The 23,866-nt window shown below is 42.9% G+C and overlaps 1 protein-coding gene across 1 annotated transcript in view; it reads right to left on the bottom strand.

Annotated features, from left to right (window-relative positions):
• The window catches only part of LOC115375374 (ATP-dependent RNA helicase A-like), a 33,038-nt gene extending 26,060 nt beyond the window's left edge, over window positions 1-6,978 (bottom strand). The window contains exon 1 of the mRNA XM_030074787.1: window positions 6,849-6,978. Coding sequence (XP_029930647.1) covers window positions 6,849-6,978 — 130 coding nt within the window. The remainder of the gene's footprint in view (window positions 1-6,848) is intronic.
• Between the last annotated feature and the right edge of the window lie 16,888 nt (window positions 6,979-23,866).

The following is a 23,866-nucleotide window of genomic DNA, read 5'->3' as shown; positions in this document are numbered from 1 at the left end:
AATCAGTTCATTTGTGACGGTGAGTTTCTCTCCTGTCCCAGACTCTGTAGATTTGTGTCCCCGCTGCTGTTTTTATCGTCCCCAGGACAACGGGACATCCTTCATTTCCAACGCTGACTCTGACTGGAACTAATCTCAGATTAAATGAATCCTTGTTGCTGTAATCCAGCCTGAAAGATGTGAAGAGAGCAGCACGGAGACGATTCAGAGCAGAATGGCTGTTTTTCAGTCGCTATGTTGTTGGACATTTCCACACCTTAAATATGGAGGCCAGGTCTGTTTGATGCTGCTGGGCAGACTGAGCACTGGGAACCTCTGAGCTCTGCTGCTGGACTCTGTGGAGGACACACACACACACACACACACACACACACACACACACACACACACACACACACACACACACGGTTATTGGATGTGATGTTTTGAAAGAGGAAACTCAGTCAACAGAGTCTGAAGGATCAAACCAATTCGGGATCTCATGAATCTGATGACAGAAAAACATCTGATTTATCATCAATTTGAAATAATTACCCATCATCCTCAGAGAGGAGGCTGTCTTTGAAGTAAATAGGACGTCCCATAGAGCGGTCACTCTTCATGGACACACAGCTGGGCTCAGGTCCAGGTCCAGGGGAGTCTGGTCTCTCCTGCTGGATCCTGATAGAAACATCATGAACACACTGAAGGGATCTGCTTTACTTTCTTAGTGACACACTAAGAAAATAATAATTTAACATTAAAACATAGAAATAAAATATGATGTAAGCACACACAGAGCTTCTCCTGTGAATAAAGCTGCTGTGCTGATTTGCCTGCTGAGCTCTGAGATGGAGAACAGTCATGGACAGTCAGAGATCCTCATCTCACCTCTTAGCTTTGGTCTGGCTGTCATGTTCCCCAGACAGAGAGCTTTCAGAGGCAGGGAGCCCCTTCATTCTTCTCCCAAATGGCTCCATAGCCGAGCCGACACCTTGACACAAACACAGCGGCTCATTCAGGACAACAAGCTTTCCATGAGTCACATGGAAGTCAGCAGATATGAAACTATGGATTTGGAAAATGTCTGTGCAAGATCCATTGATGCAATAATAAAATAGTGTGTTACATTTTTATTTTTATAATCTCCCTTGTTCTTCTTCTCATTATAATTCTCCTCATTATTTTACCTTTAAACTGATTTTGAAGGGAGAGGAGCGGCAGGAAAGTCAAATGGCGTGCGGCCCCTGTTTGCTGTGCGCCGCCGTCACTTCCTCATTTAGTGTCAAAATAAGGAATTAACATTGATGTTGACACCTGACGGGGAAACACGAATCTCGACCAACACCTGAAACATGAGAGCGACATCAAACATTTGATCCTAAAATCCAGAAATAAACACGCGCCCTGTTTCGGAATCAGCTGACCGCTTCCAGGTGTGAACGGGGTCTCACACACACACACACACACACACACACACACACACACTCACACTCACACTCACACTCACACTCACACACACACTCACACTCACACACACACACACACACACACACACACACACACACACACACACAGCTTCTTTCTCAGGCTGCAGTCTGATAGTTTCCAGCTAAATGGAGAATCTGCAGTCTTACCGGAGACGCTGATGGCGGAGTCACAGGACAAATGTTTGCTTTCACTTTGGGCTCCTCAGCGGGAGGAGCGACAACAGGAAGTCAAAAATATGTGTGTTCTCAGTGTTCTCTGTGTGTTGGGGAAACCAGCAGGGAGAGAAAAACCTGCATGAGAAGACATAAAAGTGCAATGAACAATAAGAGTGTTGTGGTAAAGATCCAGACATTCACATGTTCAGCCTGTAGTTATTAGGGCTTCATGTGCTCAGAGGGATAAGACTCCACCTGGTGGAGGAAGGGAGGAACGACATGTTAATTGTGCGAAGGGCCAACAGGAGGATTTTCATGTTGAGCACTGAAAGCAAACTGTGATCCATCCTGTCCTCTGTGTGCAGGAGAACAACGAGCTGCTTTCTGAGGCTGTGCAGACACATTTCAGGAGCATCAAGTGGCTGTTCCTGCACTTCCACCTGATATCAGAGCAACCTGTGGCCTTCCTGTCTGCCCTCATTCTTCCTCTCTCTGACTCTCTTCTTTCTCTCCATCCTCACTCCTGAATGACATCAACTTTGTGTTAAGGAGATTTCAAACATACAGCAGTCAAACCACATATAAAAACATGACATTTGAATTTTAAATGATATCCTTATTGGATATCAGTTAGTGATTGGACGCTGCATCAGATACATCACAGCAGCACTGTAGTGTTCTATCCCAGTGAAGACATTTAAACTCAGCTGTATCAAGTCCTATCATTTGTTTTAGGATTCACCATCTAGTTCAAAAAATGAAAACTGTTGAACAACAGAATCAGCACAAACCAGTTTCTTTATTTTTCTTGTCATGATCTGTTATATTGTCAATACTGATCAGCTTTAGCTAACCTGAATCTTTACAAGCCTCCTCCTGACACACTGACATAACCTACCTTCTGTCTTTCAGCCCCTTTGTGTTGACATTCGTGTATTAAGTGCTCTCAATTGTGTATATACTCTTATTTTGAAATTGTTTTAAAACCGGAAATGCCTGTTACGAATGTCTATGGTAATTGGCGTTTCAATAAATGACACCTGTGCTGCTGCTGCAGGTGGTGATTTGAGTTGCATGAGAACTAGCTTAGTCAGAGAATCTCTAATACAGGTTAGGGTTAGGGTTATTCATCATTATTTTAGGGTTAGGGTTATTCATCATTATTTTAGGGTTAGGGTTAGGGTTAGGGTTATTCATCATTATTTTAGGCTCAGGGTTAGGGTTATTCATCATTATTTTAGGGTTAGGGTTAGGGTTAGGGTTATTCATCATTATTTTACGGTTAGGGTTAAGGTTATTCATCATTATTTTAGGGTTAGGGTTAGGGTTAGGGTTAGGGTTATTCATCATTATTTTACAGTTAGGGTTAGGGTTATTCATCATTATTTTAGGGTTAGGGTTAGTTAGTTTCATTATTCAGGTAATTTCATCAATATCTGAATGGAACCAATGCACACATCAAGCTCTCTCTTGACTATAGTAAAACCAGTCTAAACTTTTTGGATGTGAACATCACCAAGACTGACACTGGGGATCTCCATACGTCCATTTTCAGGAAACAAACAGACAGGAATAGGATCCTCCACGCTAAGTCTTTTCATACCAAATCCTTAAAAGATAATATCCCATTTGGCCAATTTCAGAGGCTACGCCGCATACAGGGCAAAGTAATGAAGAAATGAAAGCTGGGAGCCTTGATGGGGCAGATTGGATTTGCCAGGCTCGCGCCCTGCAGTGAGAGGGCAGCTCTCTGTCGCCACCTGCTGGACTGGACAGGAACTACAACCAGAAAAACAACCAAACTGCGCTCCAGCCCAATCCTCCAGGTCCCCCTGTCCCCCAGAACCCACTGTCCCCAAGGACCCCCTACCCTGTCCTGCTTCTGTTTCAGCTCTGCTCTTTCACACCTGGTCCATTTAAGGGCTGCATGCTGATTGGTTAATACAGATCTACCTGTGTAGGGTGTGCATGAAGGTATGTGGACCTTAACTGGGTCAGGTGTGCAAGAGCAGAGCTGGAACCAAAACCTGAAGGACAGGACAGGACAGGACAGGACAGGACAGGACAGGACAGGACAGGACAGGACAGGACAGGACAGGACAGGGGGTCATGAGGACTGGGCTGGGGATTGCTGCTCAGGTGTTTGCTCCTGAGCCAATTCACTGGATTTCTTTCAAACCCAGCAGGCAGGAGTGTCAAACTGGTATGAAGAGGCTGCAGGTTTTCATTCCAACCAAAAACTCCACCAGGTGAGTTCACTGATTGGTTCCTCCTCTTTTCTTGAAGGTGAGGTGATCAGTGAACTCACCTGGTGGAGTTAGAATGAAAACCTGCAGCCTCTTTGCTCTCCATGGCACCAGTTTGACACATGTGATGTAGGGAAAAAGGTGATGAGGAAATTATGAAGAAATGGCCCAGAAATAAGGAAGAAAATTGTTTAAAAAAAAAAAAAAATAGCAAAACATTACCATAAAACAACCCCATTAAATAGATAATAAAAGGGAAAAAAATAAAACCTTTAAAAAAATAAAGACATATTTAAAATACTACAAAAATTATAATAAAAATCCCCAGGATGCTGATGGAGAAACTTCATTACCAAAACCGTTATATGCTATATTGAAAATATTCACAAAAGTATCACGAAAAAGAGCACAAAATTAGTAATTTAGCTGGGTAGACATTAGTATTACTGGAAAATTAGCCAAAGAAAAAAAAGAGAAGAAAAAGTCTTCCACATACTAAGAACTTTATAGGTCTCTGAAGGACACTGAACATAGACTGGGACTTATCATGGAGACAGTCTGGAGACAGTGAGTCTTTGTAATAGCCTAAATAGCTATGGTAGCCTTGCAAGGCAGGCCAAGCTGACGCCTCGGCTGTAGCCTGTGTACCAGGACGCGAGATAAGAGAGTCAGGCGCTGTGGAGTAAACACAAGGGAGACATGAGGGCTGACCTGCGTAACCTTACTCCACACTTTTGGGATTGGGATGGCCTGGCCTAATCATTTTCCTCCACAGTTTAGATTTAGCCTTTGTTGCTGGTTGTATTCCTACAACTGATGATCATTTCATCAGAGTTTCCACAGGAGAACTGTCCAGTGCACTCTGTGCCTGACAGCACAGTTGTTATCGCTACAGTGATTTTACACATGAAAAGGAGCCCATGTGAAAACTAAAACCATCCTTGGTGATAATTTCAGATCACTGCCACACAGTGCAGCCCCCTCTGTGCTCCGGGTGGGGAAGGTGAGGGTGAGACAGCACTGATGAAATATTCAACTGAATTTGATTTGAGTTTTAAGTTGGTCCATATCTTTTACATTTGAAATGTGCTCATGGAATAATTATAGCTCACTAGTACAAACACAACTAACGCTGCTGGTTTGAATGTTTCTGATGAAGTGGATCTGTGAGTAATGTTTGATATGGAATTACTTTAAATGTGTTTTCATTTCGTTTCAACAGTCTGGTTCCTGACCTCTCCCTCTGCATGGTCAGTTTGCCCGGTCTCCAACATGTTCATATGTGTGGGTCACACTTTGTGCACATTCTCCTGCCAAGTTCCCAACTTCAGTGTGGAAAGTGGTGAGCGCCTCTCTCAGGCCCCAGTCTGTGTGGACTCAACGGTCATGAGGCCCCACAGCAGCTTCCAGTAGAATCAGCTTTCACTCACAGATGACCGACATTTGAGCAGTAAGCAGGTCAAAGGTCATAGACCACAAAGTTGTCAGATGAGGGCTCCTTCTTCCAAAAGGCACTTAACTCTTTAAAAGCGGGATGGATGCCAGATTTCTTGGTTAAGTGCTCCGAATGGCGTCTGAATGCTGCCTCGTGCCTTTTACAAGCTTTTAAAATGCAGATGATCAGAGAATCCAGCTTCCAAAGCTTAAGTTCATAAGGTGTTTCCTCTAAATAAAGATGCACATGAAAGTGATCATAGATGTGTGATTACACATGTAGGCTCTGTAGGTCTTAACAGACCCAAACACATGCAGGAGGTATGTGCTTTAGTCAGTGCCACTGTGAGGAAATGTTAGCAGCCAGACACAAACACCTTATTCAGATCACAGGCTCTTGACATTTCCTGACAGATTATTTAGAAACTGTGTGTGTGCATGTTGTGTCCAGGGTCTGAGGATGGAGCTGTTTCCGGGCAGCGCCGCAGAGCTTCATGGGAATGAAATCCATCCATCCAGCAGCCAGGAGGCCGGAGAGTCACAGGGAGCTGTCACTTTCAAGGTGACACTGAACGCACCGTCAGTCACATGATGCCACAATCCCAAACTGCCCCCCCACACCTCCTTTTAAATATTTAATACATCCATCCAATTTTAGCATTTACAATTTCAGTAGATTAATTGCATCCTAATTTTTTAACTTAGTTTTTGTGTGTTAAAAAAATGCAAACGACTTTGAAAAATGAAAATATTTATTGATGATGAAAACAGTTCCTGGTTGATGAAAATCAACAAAATACAGTCAAATCAATATCAACACAGGCCATGATGGGCATATCTACAAATATTGACTGAATGTTGCAGGTGGTTTCTGCAGGCAGACATTAACAACACATAAATAAATGTTAACTAACAGAAACAGGATCAGATTTCTCAACATGTCTCCAAGCCTGACCTCTGACCTCTACTGTCAAACAGCTGATGATGATGCTGCTGGAATAAATGTTCAACCTTTAGCAGAAAGCTGCTGTCTGAGCCACAGTCTGTTCTTATTGTGCATGTTGGTCTTGAGTGTTGACACACATTTTCCTTTGCAGTTTGAAAGACTTGGCACAGCTTCATGTGTTAACAGACTTTAGAGATTTGAGTCACTGTGGCTGGTAAAGACATTACAACTGGTTTCTGCACAACATTAACAAAAAAGCTAAGTCAGTCTCCTCTCTATAAATGCAGTCAAGTGAATGTGGACTGAACTACGTTATACATTTGTCTACAATTTGTGTGACTCATGAACAAATCACCAAACGGAAAATGATGTTCCCGTGCCGATCTGGACCTCCCTGATCACAAGACGAATCCAAACACAGGTCAGTACCCTCCTCCTCCTCCTCGATAGCCTCCTCCTCCTCTATACCCTCCCCCACCCCCGTAGCCTCCTCCATAACCTCCACCCCCTCCTCCATAACCTCCTCCTCCTCCTCCTCCTCTGTAGCCGCCTCCTCCCCTGTATCCTCCACCTCCATACCCCCCTCCTCCACGGTACCCTCCACCTCTGTAGCCTCCGCCTCCATAACCTCCACCTCCCCCTCCATAACCCCCGCCTCCCCTGTAACCTCCTCGGTATCCTCCACCTCCTCGGTATCCTCCACCTCCTCCTCCTCCTCCTCCTCCATCAAAGCGAGGCATCTTTGGAGGACGGGGTCCGTCTCCGAACCTTCCAGAGAGAAAACAGTGTTATTGATTTGGATCAATTCTAAAATTTTAATCAATAAGCCCACCGTAAAGTAACTTTAGTGGATCAAACCTGATTGACTCATGTATGGAAAACAGGTAATAAAACAAAGGCCTACAGAGACATGACTGCATGGAGCTTGGAGACTTTTCTGTTTTAGCATTTCCAGACAGTTATCTTTTTGAGCGTTACCGTTCCACGTCACCTAAATGAAATAAATTAATAGGCCAGCAGTAATTCAAGCAGTTTTCCCCTGTAATATTATTGATTGCAACGGACTATATTTAAACTTACGCATTTCCAATTCAATTGGGGTGAAAAAAACGCAGCCTGACGCTTCCCTGTTGCCATGGTGACTCGTCTTATAGCTGTTGTGCACGTGCACTCCAGGTGAAACTACTCCGAGTTGATAAAACTAACTCAAATGCAAAATTTGCACCAAGTTGCACTTTTATTTAGTGTTACACATGACTTCAGTTGTTGTCACATATTTTCCTTCTTTCTTTAGGGGACCAGAATAGTTGTTGTACAGTGAATGTGGTGTTTTTAGATGTCAGTATCAAGCAAATTACATCCACGTATTATTAACAACTTTTAGAGTGACAAAAAGAATCGGATCGGTATCGGCCGATCCTCAAGGCTGCAGTATCGGTATCGGATGTGAAAAAGTGGTATCGAGCCATCCCTAGTACAGACACATGCTATCTGACACTGAAGTGTTGGTTTAAACTCCAGCTGAGTGTAACGGGTACTAACAATTAAGAGTTCAACACCAGAGTTTAAATGCACTTCACTTCAGTTTTTATTGTAAACCTTGTGCATGCAGGACCACCATGCAACAGGCCTTCAAGGGAACACTGCAGCGTTTTGGACTTCCAGTCTTTATGCAGGAAATGCTACCTAGAGGAACTGAACCACTGGACGTCCAGAGGTGAAGATGGTGTCCAACATCTGGTCTCAGTCTGGGGAAGTCAGGAAAAAGAGGATTTCATCCAAAACGTTGGAATATAGAATAAAATAGAATAGAATAGATCTTTATTGTCATTGTCACAAGTACAGCAAAATTTAAAGTGCCCACCAGTCAGTGCATCATTCATCGATCTATAAAAATGCAAACATTTTTAAAGACTTTAATATTACAATATGTCACGTTGCAAAAATGGCTGTCATGTTTAGCATCACACTCAGAGGTTCTGAGTTATGGAAGTCACTAAAACTTCATCATCTCATCGACTTAATCAGCTGAGAGGAGCCTTCAGATCAGTCACATGGAGAGCCTGATGCACGCCTGCAGTCGCTCTCTCAGTGGATACATTTGTTTTTCCACAGCAGCTCATTCGCATCTGTGATTCCTGTATTTTATGTTTATTAATATGCATTTACATGTGCACATGTGTGTATGTGCATGTGCAAGTGCTTGTTTGACTGTAGTTCTTGTAAATTATGATGTTATGACTATATGTGGTGCTTCAGATCCTCATGTTTAAGTGTTTTGTGGCTGTGGTGACTATCAAAACTTAAATTAGTCACTGAGAGGAGATAGCTGGGATCTGTCTGACGCGCCGAAAGAGGAAGCATGAAGCCATGACTGCAGTTCGAGGGTGTTTCTTTTGACCCTTTCAGTATAATACATATATGTGCAGATAAACTTGTAGACCTGGGTGGTAACAAAGATTTTACTTCCACACTTTAGCGGTCAACAGAAAATATTGGCACCCTGCCTCACCCTCTCTCTATACCAAACTAACTCACAGACAGGTAGAAGTGCAGGTGATATCACTCAGGCAATCAATCAGATCCAGTGACACACCCAGCCACACACTCACAAGACACACCTTCACAGGACACACCCCCAACACACATTACCCAAGGTGAAAAGTGGGAAACACATCCATGCTCCTACATTCCGGCCCCTAATTATTACAAGGTAATAATTAATAATTACACATCAACAACAGCACAGAATGATTCATGCAAACAAAATGAACAATATTTTTTCCCTTTTTTCTTACAAACATGAGAATAGCTAATTTCTAATGTCCTTGAATGAGCACGCTCTTCATGTGTCTTAAGTGTCTCTAGGCCAGAGGTTCCAGAACTTACGGAGCCTGGCTCAAGTGTGGTCGTACCACAAGTCTCAGTCCTGTTCAGGTCATGTCAAAACAAGTCATGTCAACAAGTAGTTCATCAGGTGCCCTCAGCTTCCTGAATCAGACAAACCTTTGTAACAGGCCTGTCCAGAAAACTTGTCCTGGTTTTGATCCTCACTTGTCGAACAAGTCCTCTCTTATCTTGAACAGCCTTGACCACTCTCCCCATAATCCAAGAGTTACGGGGTGCAGAGTCATCCACAATCAATACAATATCTCCAGGAATGAAGTTCCGCTTGATTTTGTTCCATTTTTGGCGCTCCTGTAGTTGTGGTAGATATTCCTTTGTCCATCTCTTCCAAAACAAGTTGGACATATACTGCACTTGTTTCCATCTACGGCGTGCAAACAAATCATCCTTTTGAAAAACACCAGGCGGAAGAGATGGCTGACCTTTTAGGATAAGAAGATGATTGGGAGTCAGAGCCTCAAGATCATTGGGGTCTGAGGATGCCTTTGTTATTGGTCTGCTATTGAGAATAGCTTCCACTTCGCACAGCACAGTGTGGAGACCTTCATCGTCCAGAGTCTGTACTTTTAGAGTAGAATTGAGGACTTTCCTGACTGAACGAATTAATCTCTCCCAGGCCCCTCCATGATGGGACCCACTTGGAGGATTAAACTTCTACTTTATACCCCTTTGTAGGAGTTCCTTGTGTATCTGAGACTGATTCCACTGTTCCATATATCTTTTCAACTCTCGATCAGTGCCGACAAAATTGGTTCCATTGTCTGAGCAGAGTTCTTTGACTTGGCCTCGTCTTGCTATAAAGCGACGTAGAGCGTTGATAAAGGAATCAGTGTCCAATGATGCAGCTACTTCGATGTGCACAGCTCTTACAGCTAGACAGGTAAATATCACACCATATCTTTTCACTGTAGATCTCCCTCGTTTCACTTCAAATGGGCCGAAGCAGTCTACTCCTACAGAGGTGAATGGTGGATCATCTGGAGAAATCCTATTCAGTGGCAAGTCAGCCATCTGTTGGCTACCTGGCACAGCCAGAACCCTGCGGCACACAACACACTTAGCCAGGATTTTTCTTATAGCCACACTGGCCCCAGTGATCCAGTATTTCTGGCGTAGCCTTGCCAACATGTGAGCTCTTCCACTGTGGCCGACGTCTGTGTGCACTTGCCTCAGAATGAGGTAAGAGATATGTTGGTCTTTGGCCAATATGATTGGGTGCTTTGACTCCTCAGGCATTGCTGCCTTACTTAGCCTTCCACCAACTCTCAGGATGTCATTATCCAGTATTGGATTCAGTTTGTAAATGTGGCTTGTCGGTTTCACAGTTTGATCCCTCAGGAGGCGGGAAAACTCCTCTGAGAATCTTCTCCTTTGGCAAAATCTGATTATTTCCAGCTCCGCCTCCATTAATTCCTCCACATTCAGAAAAACATGAAATGTATCTTTCACACTCTGCAGTTCCCTTTTCAAGACATCCTGCTGCTCTCTCTCATTCATTTCTGAGTGAGACAATAGCTCATTGACCTCCTTCCTCCTTTTCCAGAGACTTAAGAGCCTGGCTTTGAATCTTAAGACCCAGGCCATCACTCTCCTCAGATGGTTCCAAGACGAGGAGTGGTCAATCAATGGAAACACAACATCACCATGTTCCTTGACTGAAACAGCATTAGCCAGGGTGCTGATTTTGACCTCAGGGTCACTGTGCTCCAATAGCTCTGGGCTGTCTGGACTTATCGGCCACTGCTCCTCTGATTGCAGTAGAAACTGTGGGCCACACATCCATCGCTCATCTTTCAGGAATGACTTAACTCCAAGTCCCCTGGAGGCAAGATCTGCTGGATTGGACGATGTGCTCACATACCTCCACTGAGCAACGTGGGATGTTTTGAGGATTTCCGAAACCCTGTTGGCCACAAAAGTTCTGAACCTGGATGTCTCATTTTTCACATACTTGAGCACTGATGTGCTGTCTGTCCAAAATACAGAGTCAAGCAATGACATCTGTAACTCCTTCCTCCACAATCTGTCCATGCGTGCTGCTACTACTGCTGCAGTTAGCTCCAGTCTAGGGATGGTTGTTGGTTTCAAGGGAGCCACCCTTGCCTTTCCCATGATGAAGACACTGCATGGCCTTGCGTATGTGTTGCGCAGTAGCAGGTATGTAACTGTTCCATAACCCACCTCACTCGCATCTGCAAAATGATGTAATTGGGCTGAAGTTACAGTGCCGAAGTCCACAGGCTTGAAACATCTGCTGACCTTGAAATCTTCCAGTAGATGGAGCTCCTGTATCCACTTGGTCCATTCCAGAGCAATGGGTGGAGGTATCATATCATCCCACCCAAGACCGCTCCTACACAGATCCTGCAAGATCAATTTGGCTTTTAGCACCACTGGCACTAGCACTCCAAGTGGATCGTAAATGGAACTGACCACAGACAAAATCCCTCTACGGGTGAGAGGTCGATCTTGGAGTGAAATCTTGAATTTGAATGCGTCCGATTGCACACACCACTGCACACCCAATACTCTCTCAACTGGGAGTGTGTCATGGTCCAAATCCATCTCCTTTACATCAACTGCCCTCTCTTCTTCAGGAATTGCAGCCAACACATTTCGACTGTTGCTCATCCACTTCTTCAACTGAAAGCCACCTCTGGCACAAATGGCTCGGAGGTCGTGATAGAGAGCAACAGCCTCAGACTCAGAGGGCACTGAGACAAGACAATCATCCACGTAGAAGCTGTGCATAATGGTGTCCACAACATGTTGACCAAAGGAGTCACTGTTATCCTCTGCACACCTTTGCAAAGCAAAATTTGCACAGCTCGGTGATGAAGTTGCCCCAAACAGATGGACACGCATCCTGTACTCCTCCATGGGTTGAGAAAAATCCCCATTTGGCCACCATAGAAACCTTAGCAGGTTACAGTCTTCAGCTGGCACACGTACTTGGTGATACATAGCTTCGATGTCTGCCATCAAGACAATGGGTTCTTTCCTGAATCTGGTTATGACACCAATTAATGAGCTTGTAAGATCAGGTCCTTGTAGCAACTGTGCATTCAGGGATGTACCTTGGAATGATGCAGCACAATCAAACACCACTCTAATCCTTTTCTTCTGTGGATGGTATACCCCATGATGTGGTATATACCATGTGTTGCCATAGCTGGATGCCAGTTCTTCAGCAGGCACCTTCTCAGCATAACCACAGGAAATGATGTTCTCCATAAAAGCAGTGTAATCTGACTGAAATGTAGAATCTTTCTGGAACCGCCTTTTCAGACTCAAGGCACGTTGCTCTGCTAACTTGTGGTTATCAGGCATGCTCATAGGCCTTTTCTTTAAAGGTAAACCAATGGTATAGTGACCATCCACAAGCTCAACAGTGCCTTTCACCAGTTCCATAAACCGGCAATCTTCTCTTGAGGGACCCAATTGCTCCTCATGGCTACCTTCAGGGAAGTCTAATTGAAACTGCTGCTGCCACAATTCATCCAATTTCACCACAGAAATACGGTTAGCAGTGACATTTAGTTGCTCCAAGCTTGCATCACCAGACATTGGCCCATTGACAGTCCATCCCAACATAGTCTGAACAGCATATGGCCCTCCATCTTCACTTGGAATCACCTTTATTGGTTCTAGGGCTCTAGGTGCATTCAACCCAATTAGAAGTTCAATATCTGCATCAATCTCAGGCAGGTGCACCCCTCGCAGATATGGCCATCTAACAAGATCCTGCTCCCGTGGTATGTTACTCCTGGACACAGGCATCTTCTTCTGTGTAAAGATATGTGGCAAGTCACAGTAGATATCACTTTCCAGGCCAGCTACCTCCAAATCAGATACAATACAACTTCCCACAAGCTTTTCCTGGCCCATAGTGCGTAAGAGAATTTTAGTTCCTCTTCCTGTAACATTCAACCTATTCATCAGACTTGTTGTACAAAAAGAGCTGGAGCTCCCTTGGTCCAAAAAGGCATATGTTTCCACAACTTCATGACCCCTTTTGGACTTGATCTTGACTGGCACAATGGAGAGCTTGCAGTCATTGTCACCGGCCCCAGTGAGACCACTACTTTGAACTGCCACTAGAGAGCTTTCCACAGCTGTGTTTGTATCTGCTGGAACTGCTGGCTCTTGACCTTGCTCCTTTTTCTTTGAGTGAATATGAAGCATGCTTGGGTGTTTTCCTCCACATATTTTACACGACAGTCGCTTCCTGCAATCCTTGCTTATGTGCCCTGTGCACAAACAGCCAAAGCAGACTCCATGCTCTTTCAAGAAAGCAATCTTGTCATTATGTGCCCTCTTTCCCAGTAAAAAGCATGACTCCAGTGCATGTTGACCTTTGCAGCATAGACATGTCCTTTTATCCAGTGGTATTCCCTCCTTTTTTACATGGGCCTTTCCATCAACTGATGCTACAGTAGTTGCAAAACTACTTCCTTGGGTTCGAGTGCGACGCTGATTGTTATTGTTGCTGCCATCTTTGATTTGCACTGTCTTTGAATCCTGTATATTACCAAATACAGGGTCAGCTGCAATCTTCACCTGGCGCTCAATGAAGCTCACAATGTCAGGGAAAGTAGCTCTACGATGAAGTTTCTCTATAATATCACAAGCTACTGTCCTCCATTTATCTCGCAACCTATAAGGCAACTTCTTGATCACTGTCTGCATGTTTGCTGGCATGTTAAGCTCCGACATGTACTGTATGTCATCCATTGTGTTACAACATCCTCTCAAGAAAAGGCCATAAGCTTGGAGAGATTTGGCGTCTTCAGCCTTAATCACAGGCCATGAGAGTGCCTTGTCTAGATAAGCCGAAGCAATCCTTTGTTCATTTCCAAAATGTTCTCCCAACAAAGCCTTCGCCCTTTGATATCCCCTCTCTGCAGGCATTTGTTGACAGCTTTGAACAAGCTCTTGTGGTTGCCCTTTGGTGTACTGTGCCAAGAAATACAGACAGTCTCCTGGATCGGATGTTCTTATTTCTACATTGTGCTCAAAAGCTCTCATAAAGGTGTGATAGTGAAGAGGATCTCCATCAAACACCTGAATTTCTCTTCTCGGCAGATGAGAGCCATTATGTTGTTGCATCAACAGAGCAGAAATTTCATTTTGCCTTGCCATTATAGATAGCAAATTGTTACTGTCATCAATGACTGGTTCATGAGCATGTGGATCAACAGCAAACTGAGAGGTTGAAGCGACATTATTCGCAGTGGGAGCCATCAGGAGTTCAGGTGGCCTCTGCTGGACTCTTTGATATCCATCATCCGCAGTAATTTTCCTTTCATTTGATGCTGTCAAATAAGACTGAGAGGTGATCTGACCCTCATACACTCCTTGGCCACCAGGCACAAATGATTTAGCCTCAACATTAAGAGCAGCACGAGCCCCTCCAGACATGTAGAATTCCATACCATTTGTTTTTTTTACAATTGCTGCCTTTCACACTGCTTCCTGAGACCCTTAAGACCTCCACTCTAGCCTGAGCAGCAGCTATCTCCACTTCAAGATCAAATCTCTCTTTTCTTTTCCTTATTTCCTCCTGCTGCTGGTCCAGCTCTTGTTTTTGTTTAAGTAGCCTTTGCCGTGCGAGAAGAGCAGCCATTTCAGCCTCTGCTTTGACACGGGAGGAGGATGTGGAGGAGCGTGAAGTCCTAGAAGTCCCAGATTTTGATCCATCTTTTCCTTTTCCAACATTTGAGATACTGTCATGTGGCTGAATGTCATCGTGAAATATTGTGACATCCTGGTCAATGTTATGCATTTGAGGCAAGTCAGCCTCCTGTTCAATCTCTTGAGGCACTTTGCCATCAAGATGTGGCTCATGCAGTGGCAAGCTTGGAGGATTTTCACATTCCTTGTGATCTGGCAGTCCTTCCACTTTGTCATTTCTTGCATGTTGAGAGACCATATCCTTTATATCAGAGAGCCACTGCTTCACATCCTCAATGAATCCTTTATTATATTTGTTAATGCTTGCAAACCACAGGTTTTGTTTATCCTTCTCCACATCAGGTAATGTTAACATGACTGATTCATGCAGGGAAGTTGCCTCCTCATGCAATTGCATCAAACTTTCCAGTTGAGTTTGCACCTTTGTAGCATTACCATCATTCTGCATGAGCTCCTTTAGGGCAATGATGACACCTTTGATTTTACTCACTCTTGCTTTCCGCTCTTTCTGAAGTTTCTCCATTTTACTCACTAAAGCCTTTTCAGTGAGTGTGATTTTTCTTTTGACAGTTTCATTGTTTTCTGTTTCATTCACATTTGAACCAGTTTTTGATTCATTCACATGTGATCCAGCCTTTGCCTTTGATCCACTCATATTGACATCCAACAATGTACACACAAACAGTTCAGAGAATATATGTCACATCCAACATTACAATTAGTTTTGGCACAAATCTGTCTCCATATATGCACAATCCAATGTTGCCCCAACATCCACAGTCCACACTTAAATCCAAGCTTGAGTATCAGCAGTAATTGAATCACACATCCACATCCAACATCACTGCTTTATCTCAGCACAAAACTGCCTCCGTACATGAGCAATCCAATATTGTCTTTGAGTCCACAATCCACACTTTGATTCAAGCTTAAGCATCAGCAGTAAATGCACCAAACACATCCACAGGCCACTTTCCACAGCCAGTGCAAAGCAATCAATCCTCTTGTTGGTCCACAAGTTATTCAATTGTGAGCAATATGACGAGAATGACATCAAACAACAGCATCCATTTGCATCCAATATGCAGCAGTAATCAGCATCAACTGTGTCCAGGCAAGTATAAACTTCACAGCATGAATGAACTGAGTTTCACATACCATGGCTTGTGCTGTGCTCCATTACTTCATTCATATTTACTCACGGTCACATCCACAATGGCTGAGTGGTCCTTTGTCTCACATGCACTTGTCCAACGAAGCATCAAAAGTGTGGGATCTTTTGACCATTTTCTGTTGACAATGTGGTGACTATCAAAACTTAAATTAGTCACTGAGAGGAGATAGCTGGGATCTGTCTGACGCGCCGAAAGAGGAAGCATGAAGCCATGACTGCAGTTCGAGGGTGTTTCTTTTGACCCTTTCAGTATAATACATATATGTGCAGATAAACTTGTAGACCTGGGTGGTAACAAAGATTTTACTTCCACACTTTAGCGGTCAACAGAAAATATTGGCACCCTGCCTCACCCTCTCTCTATACCAAACTAACTCACAGACAGGTAGAAGTGCAGGTGATATCACTCAGGCAATCAATCAGATCCAGTGACACACCCAGCCACACACTCACAAGACACACCTTCACAGGACACACCCCCAACACACATTACCCAAGGTGAAAAGTGGGAAACACATCCATGCTCCTACAGTGGCGTTTTCCAATATATTTTCTCTGTACTTATGTTTTTTTTATTAACATATTCAGTGCATACGTGTGAATAAATAAATACATCATGCAAACATTACACATGATTACATTTTGCTGTGTTCCTGTCAAAACCACAAATCTCTGGCATGGCACCAAACTAAATTATTAAAAGTTTAATAAACGCTGAGGAGTTTGTAGCATTTTCTGATCACACAGAATAAAACTAAAAAAAAAAAAAAAATCAAAAGAAAAAAATGAAATGGCATTGAACAATGACCTGCTCAGTGCAGAAGAAACGCTCAGGACACACAGACTGGAACAGGAGAGGGGAGGAGTGTGAACATATTGAACTCCACTCCTTCTCCATCAGTTAGTGATCAGTGATCATTCAGCTCCCTGTTATTTATCAGACTTTGTTTACACAGAAGGTAAGAGACAGTATCAGACAGAACCACATTACATAACAAGACAAAAGACAATATGAAAATAAACATGTATATATAACTATCAGCATGATATATTAATGTCATACAGGGCAAAGTAATGAAGAAATGAAAGCTGGGAGCCTTGATGGGGCAGATTGGATTTGCCAGGCTCGCGCCCTGCAGTGAGACGGCAGCTCTCTGTCGCCACCTGCTGGACTGGACAGGAACTACAACCAGAAAAATAACCAAACTGCACTCAAGCCCAATCCTCCAGGACCCCCTGTCCTGTCCTGCTTCTGTTTCAGCTCTGCTCTTTCACACCTGGTTCATTTAAGGACTGCATGCTGATTGGTTGATACAGATCTACCTGTGTAGGGTGTGCATGAAGGTATGTGGACCTTCACTGGGTCAGGTGTGCAAGAGCAGAGCTGGAACCAAAACCTGAAGGACAGGACAGGACAGGACAGGACAGGGGGTCATGAGGACTGGGCTGGGGATTGCTGCTCTGGTGTTTGCTCCTGAGCAAATTCACTGGATTTCTTTCAAAATTGTTGACAGGTATGGTTCTGCCTGGAACGGTTTGAAGTCGTGACTCGTGACTTGTAATGTTTCATTATTTTATTCATAGAAATTCATTTTAATACAGAATGTGTCACTTTTTTTCCTTTATTGAATTAAATTTAGATCAATAATATGAAATTCACATTTTACATTTTTCATCTGAAAAAATTCTGTAAATATCCATAAATATACAATGAACAACAAATAAAATGCAGGGAAAAGAAAAAAAAACTTCAGGGAGTAAATGTGAAATATCAAAGTGATCTGATGATTTTTGCCAATTTGTGATTTCAAAAATGATCTTTGAGGAAAGCGTTGAATAACTTTATTGACACTCCCATCGTGACAGAACAAGCAGCGTGTTATGAATCTCTCTGTGGCGGCAACTCGTCATGAACATCGACGCTGCTAAAGTTCTTAAAATGCAGTGAGCTGATTGGATGTTGCCAGGCAGGTTAACTGTGTGATGTCAGAAGAGTTTCTGCACACAGGAGGAGACTCTCACTCCATCTGACACAGAGACACTGAGGAACCAGGTGACCCAACCCAAAAGCCCGGGTACAGAGGCTGAGTGAATGTGGAGGTGAAGGTGTGGAGGAGGATCAGTGTGTCAGAGGAGACGCTGTAGAAGGACAGAGAGCCAGCAGGCCAGTCCAGATACACTGCCACTCTGTGAGGGGAGGAGGGGGGCAGGGATGTGTGTTCTGATGTTGTTGTGGATGACACAGAAACTTTTATCAGAGCAGTTCAGACTCCAGGAGTTTTTGTTTGCTCCAAACCTGCTGTCATCACCTAGTCCTCTCCTTCTGATTCCTCTGTAAGTCACTGAGATATGAACATCTCCTCTCCTCTCGACCTCCCAGTAACAGCGACCAGTCAGACCATCTCTACACAGGATCTGGTTCCAGTCCTCAAACCTCTCTGGGTGATCAGGATATGGCTGCTCCTCTCTCCCTGCTGTCACCTTCCTGTTGTCCTCAGACAGGACGAGGAGTCTGTTTGCTGTGTTTGTGTCCAGTTTGACTTCACAGGAATCTGATGGAGAGAACAAGACACAAAACACCAGCAGCTTGTTATCTAACACACCTGTTGTCTTTATTATCTGTTGCTTTATTAACAGGTTCAAGTCAGTCGATGAACACATTCATGATGCCAGAGCTGTTTATATGTGCATGTGTGCATCCACGTCGGCGGCACGTCTCTCTGCCTGTGTGTTTGTCTGTCTAGTGTTAACTGAGTTTAACTGAGTGATATATTAAATATCCGTTGTCTAAAAACGCCAGAAACTCTGTTGCGAGTCCTTCGCGTTGCACTTGGTCGGCTTATACTATTGATCAATATATCCGATTGATAGACAGCCTCAGAAACTGCTACAAGCCGAGTTTGGCTAGTCGCAGGAATGAATGTTACCGTGACTCCTGATATCACCGTATACACTTCCAGTTTCTATGAACGATCCCGTTTATCACGCTATGGATTGCATGTGAAGTGTGGCTTACTTTGTCACTAACTTTGGAGGACCGCAGCATCTGTGCTGCATTGGAATCAGCATGTTTCTTGCAGCACCTCTCCTGCTTTTCTTTTTGACCGGGCTGCACCCGTCACAGAGCTATGGAGACTACAATGTGCATCATCATCTTTTAGTCCCAAAAAAGGCACAAACTGTGATTGTGACTCTTTTAGATACTGTCCTGACCGGATTTTGCCAACTGAAGAACTGACTCTACTTTATTTTATTTATCTTTTTAGTCCTTATGGTTGGTTGTTGTCTTTCTGCTCTTATCCATCAAGTAGACCACGGGTTAGGTATATTCATTCGGCACCTTCATCATTGTTGGTGAAAAAGAAATGTTTTATTGTTCTTTTGCTTTTACTCTCAGGAAATGTTCAACCTAACCCTGGTCCAGATCTTAAGTGTCTGAGTACCCCTTGTGACTTCAAAGCCAGATCTGGGCTTGGCATTATTCACCTAAATGTTAGAAGTCTACTTCCTAAACTGGATCTAGTAAAGATCTGGGCTAACTCTACTGATACTGACATTCTTGTCTTATCTGAAACATGGCTTAAGAAATCCATCACTGATAAAGATATTGCAATTAAGGGCTACAAGGTTTTTCGTTGTGATCGTCCTAGAAAAGGTGGTGGAATTGCAATATATATAAAAAATAAATTTAACGTTACCCCTACATTATCTGTATCTCGCAGCAAACAATTTGAATTCCTTGCCCTTAAATTGGAACTCCTTAAGAACCAGTTTATCACTGTTGTAGGTTGTTATAGACCCCCCTCAGCAAGCAGTGAGGCTTTATTGTCGCTGAAAAATCAGATATCAACCTTGAATTTCAATGAGATTCTTCTTATTGGTGATTTTAACTGGGATTGGTTGTCGTCTGTCTCCGACAGTTTTAAATCAACCTGTGATTCTTTTAATCTCACACAGCTAATTAATGGCCCAACCCATCCGAATCTTAAATGCCCAGAGAAATCTTCTCTTCTTGATCTCTTTTTAACAAACGCTCCTCATAAATACTCTGATATTGGTATTTTTGCAAATGATTTGAGTGACCATTGTGTTATAGCCACTGTCAGGCAAGCTAAGCTGCCAAAAGCAAGACCACGAATTGTCCTTAAACGTGATTTTAAACATTTCTGTGAGCAAGCTTTTCACCATGATTTATGGCACTTTGATTGGTCCAGGATCACTCTTTTAAATGATGTTGAGCTGGCTTGGAAATATTTTCATGATGCCTTTACAAATATTATAAACAAACATGCTCCTTTCCGTAAATTCAGAGTGAAAGGTAGAAATAATCCTTGGTTTTCTCCTGAGCTGTCCAGTCTACTAAAAGAAAGGGATGCTGCCTGGGCTAAGGCCAGAAATACCAAATCCCAGGCTGACTGGCTGGTTTTTAGACAGCTCCAAAATCGCTTTACCTCTCTTGTCAAGAAGGCCAAGTCTGAGTTTTATCTTGCTAAAACCACCACTAGCTTGAATGATCCCAAGAAATTCTGGAAAGTAATAAAAACGTCTTATGAGAGTGAAATCCCAAATGAGCTGCCAACATGTATTGTAAAAGACTCATGTAGTCTAACTGATAAATCAGCCATTCTAAATTGTTTTAATGAACATTTCATCTCTTCGGGTTCTTTATTTGACTCCTTATCTCCACATCCAAATCAGCCTAATGTTCAGAAGGTTTGCACCTCGCCGCCCCTTAATACGTCTATGGCTCAAACATTCAGTTTTACTCCTCTTGATATGTTTGAGGTCCTGAGGCTCTTAAAACAAGTGGATCCTGGTAAATCTGCAGGTCCTGACAAACTTGAGCCCTTCTTTTTGAGGTCAGCTGCTGATTTTATTGCAGAACCTCTTACACATATTTTTTATCTTTCCTTGTCCAGTAATGAGATTCCTAACATATGGAAATCTGCCTATGTTTTACCTTTGTTGAAAGGAGGTGATCCTACAGCTGTTAACAACTACAGACCCATTTCTAAATTATGTATTCTAGCTAAAGTTCTTGAAAAGTTTGTTAGCAAACAACTTAAAGAATTTTTAGACACCTACGGTCTTCTTTCTCAATATCAATCGGGTTTCAGAAAACGACATAGCACAATAACCGCTGCTATTAAAGTTGTGAATGACATTATTGAGGCACTGGATTGCAAAAAATATTGTGCAGCTCTATTTATTGACCTGTCAAAGGCATTTGATACGGTTGACCATGTCATTTTGGCAGATAGACTGCACAGTATTGGCCTATCTCAGCATGCTGTAAATTGGTTTTCTAATTACCTGTCTGATAGAACCCAATGTGTTCAGTTTGCCGGGTCCTCTTCGTCTTTCCTCCCTGTATTAAAGGGCGTGCCTCAGGGTTCCATTTTAGGACCGCTGTTGTTCTCCATTTATGTAAACAATCTCTGTGATAATGTATCAGATGCCGCGTTCCATTTTTATGCACATGATGCGGTCATATATTGTTCATCCCCCTCTGTAGTGCAAACCCTTGAAGTCTTGCAGTCTGCTTTTGATGTTGTTCAGTCCCAGCTGACTCAGCTTAGACTAGTGCTAAATGCAGATAAATCTAAGGTAATGTTATTCTCAAATGGCAAACGGTTGCCACTGAACATTCCAAAAATATCAACTGCGCATGGGGTGGACCTTGAAATGGTCCCGACATATAAGTACTTAGGAATTGTTATTGATGAGAACTTGTCTTTTAAATCACACATAGAAAAACTTGTGTCTAAGCTGAAATTGAAATTGGGTTTCTTTTTTAGAAATAAGTCTTGTTTTTCCCTACAAGTTAGGAAACAACTGATTTTGACCACTTTCATTCCTTTACTTGATTAATAATCAAGTCACCATAATCATTATGGTGACATGCTTTTTATGAACGCACACTTATTTGAAAAAACTGGACACTGTATATCACTGTGCCTTACGTTTTATTACGGGTTGTGGCAATCTTGTCCACCACTGCACTTTGTATGCAACGGCAAACTGTCCATCTTTATCTGCCCGAAGACTTTCTCGATGGATGGTTTTTGTATATAAATCTCTTCTTGGCTTGGCTCCCACCTATTTGTGTTCTTATATGTGTAGAGACTCCAGTCACTACAGCCTACGCTCACAGGATGTCCTCCGCATGCTGGTTCCTAGAGCCAACACAGATCTTGGTAAAAAAGCCTTCAGATATGCTGCTCCCTGGTCATGGAATGACATACAGAAGGATTTGAGGCTACCTGATCTGATCACTTTGGGGGAATTTCAGGCCATCTTAAAGGATCGGAAAACCAGTTCTCTTGGGCAATGCACCTGTTTTTCAAATTGATTTAGTGCTGAAATGTTTTACATTACTTTGACCTGTCATGTGTTCTTGTGCTTATGTTGTAAGCATTTTGTGTTGCTGGCTACAATGTGTGACTGCTGTTGTTTTGTTGTTGTTGTATGTATTGTTGTAACATTGTTTATGCTGCCTTCGTGGCCAGGTCGCTTTTGAAAAAGAGATTTTAATCTCAATGAGTCTTTTTACCTGGTTAAATAAAGGATATTGATTGATTGATTGATTAATATGGAAAGCAAAAGGTTTTTATGGGAAATCATTTTTTGTCTTTTTATCCCTGTTTTGTCATGAATTTAATTTCAGTTGTTTTAATTCTGCACTTTGTAGGTTATGTTTTATGTTTTGTCCTATTATATCTTGCTATATAAAGCACTTTGTAGCTTTGTTTGAAAAATGCAAAATAATTACAATAATGATTATAATACATTCATTCATTCATTCATTTTCCAAACCACTTATAATGTCTTTGGACATTATAATAATGATAATAATTGTTGTCATTACTGTTATTACTATTATTAGTATTAGCATTATTGGCATTATTCTTATTGTTGTTTTGTTATTGTCATTGTTATTATTGTAATTATTATCATTATTATTACAGTTTAGTAGCAGACACATAACTGAACTGTGGTCATAATTCATTATTTTTTCCTGTCATTGGTTGTAACGTTCAACGTTGAACTTTGTGTTCAGGAGTCAAACTAAATCCACACTTACACTTCCTCAGGCCTGGTTTCAACCTCTGCTCTCCACCATGGTCCACCCTGGAGGAAGAAACAGAGTCAGAGCAGCAGATTCTCTTTGAGGATGGAAACATGGGCAGTAAATAACCTTCCCTATGAAGGATTTAGCAGAGCACCTCACTCATATCCACCATTCAACATGAAACAATATTCCTCAGGCCTCTAGAAGACATTGTGTGTGTCTCTCCATACCTGAGAGCCTCCAGTCTCCAGGTTGGATCCTCCAGTCCAGCAGAGAGCAGCTTCACTCCTGAGTCTCCTGGATGATTGTAGCTCAGGTCCAGCTCTCTCAGATGGGAGGGGTTGGAGCTCAGAGCTGAGGCCAGAGAAGCACAGCCTTCCTGTGTGAGCAGACAGCCTGACAGCCTGCACATGGACACACCAAACACAACAACACAGTCTGATACACATACATGTTGGATTATTTCAGCAGCACAATAATCTGAAATTAGCTGGGTTCATTCAGACAAATATTCAAATGTGTGATGGGCTTTGTGTTTTCATTTAGTCCAGTTTGAAAGCTCTTGAGTTCTCTGATCCTGACCTGAGAGCCTCCAGTCTGCAGTGTGGACTCTCCAGTCCAGCAGAGAGACGCTTCACTCCTGAATCCTGTAGCTGGTTGTCACTCAGGTCCAGCTCTCTCAGACTAGAGGACTGGGAGCTGAGAACTGAGGCCAGAGCTGCACAGCTTCTCTCTGACAGATCACACACACTCAGCCTGGATGGACAT

This window comes from Myripristis murdjan, chromosome 17 (assembly GCF_902150065.1).
Source record: "Myripristis murdjan chromosome 17, fMyrMur1.1, whole genome shotgun sequence".
In the NCBI taxonomy this organism is placed as follows: domain Eukaryota; kingdom Metazoa; phylum Chordata; class Actinopteri; order Holocentriformes; family Holocentridae; genus Myripristis; species Myripristis murdjan.
Note: the sequence above shows the minus strand (reverse complement) of the source record. Positions and strands in the feature narration are given on the sequence as shown.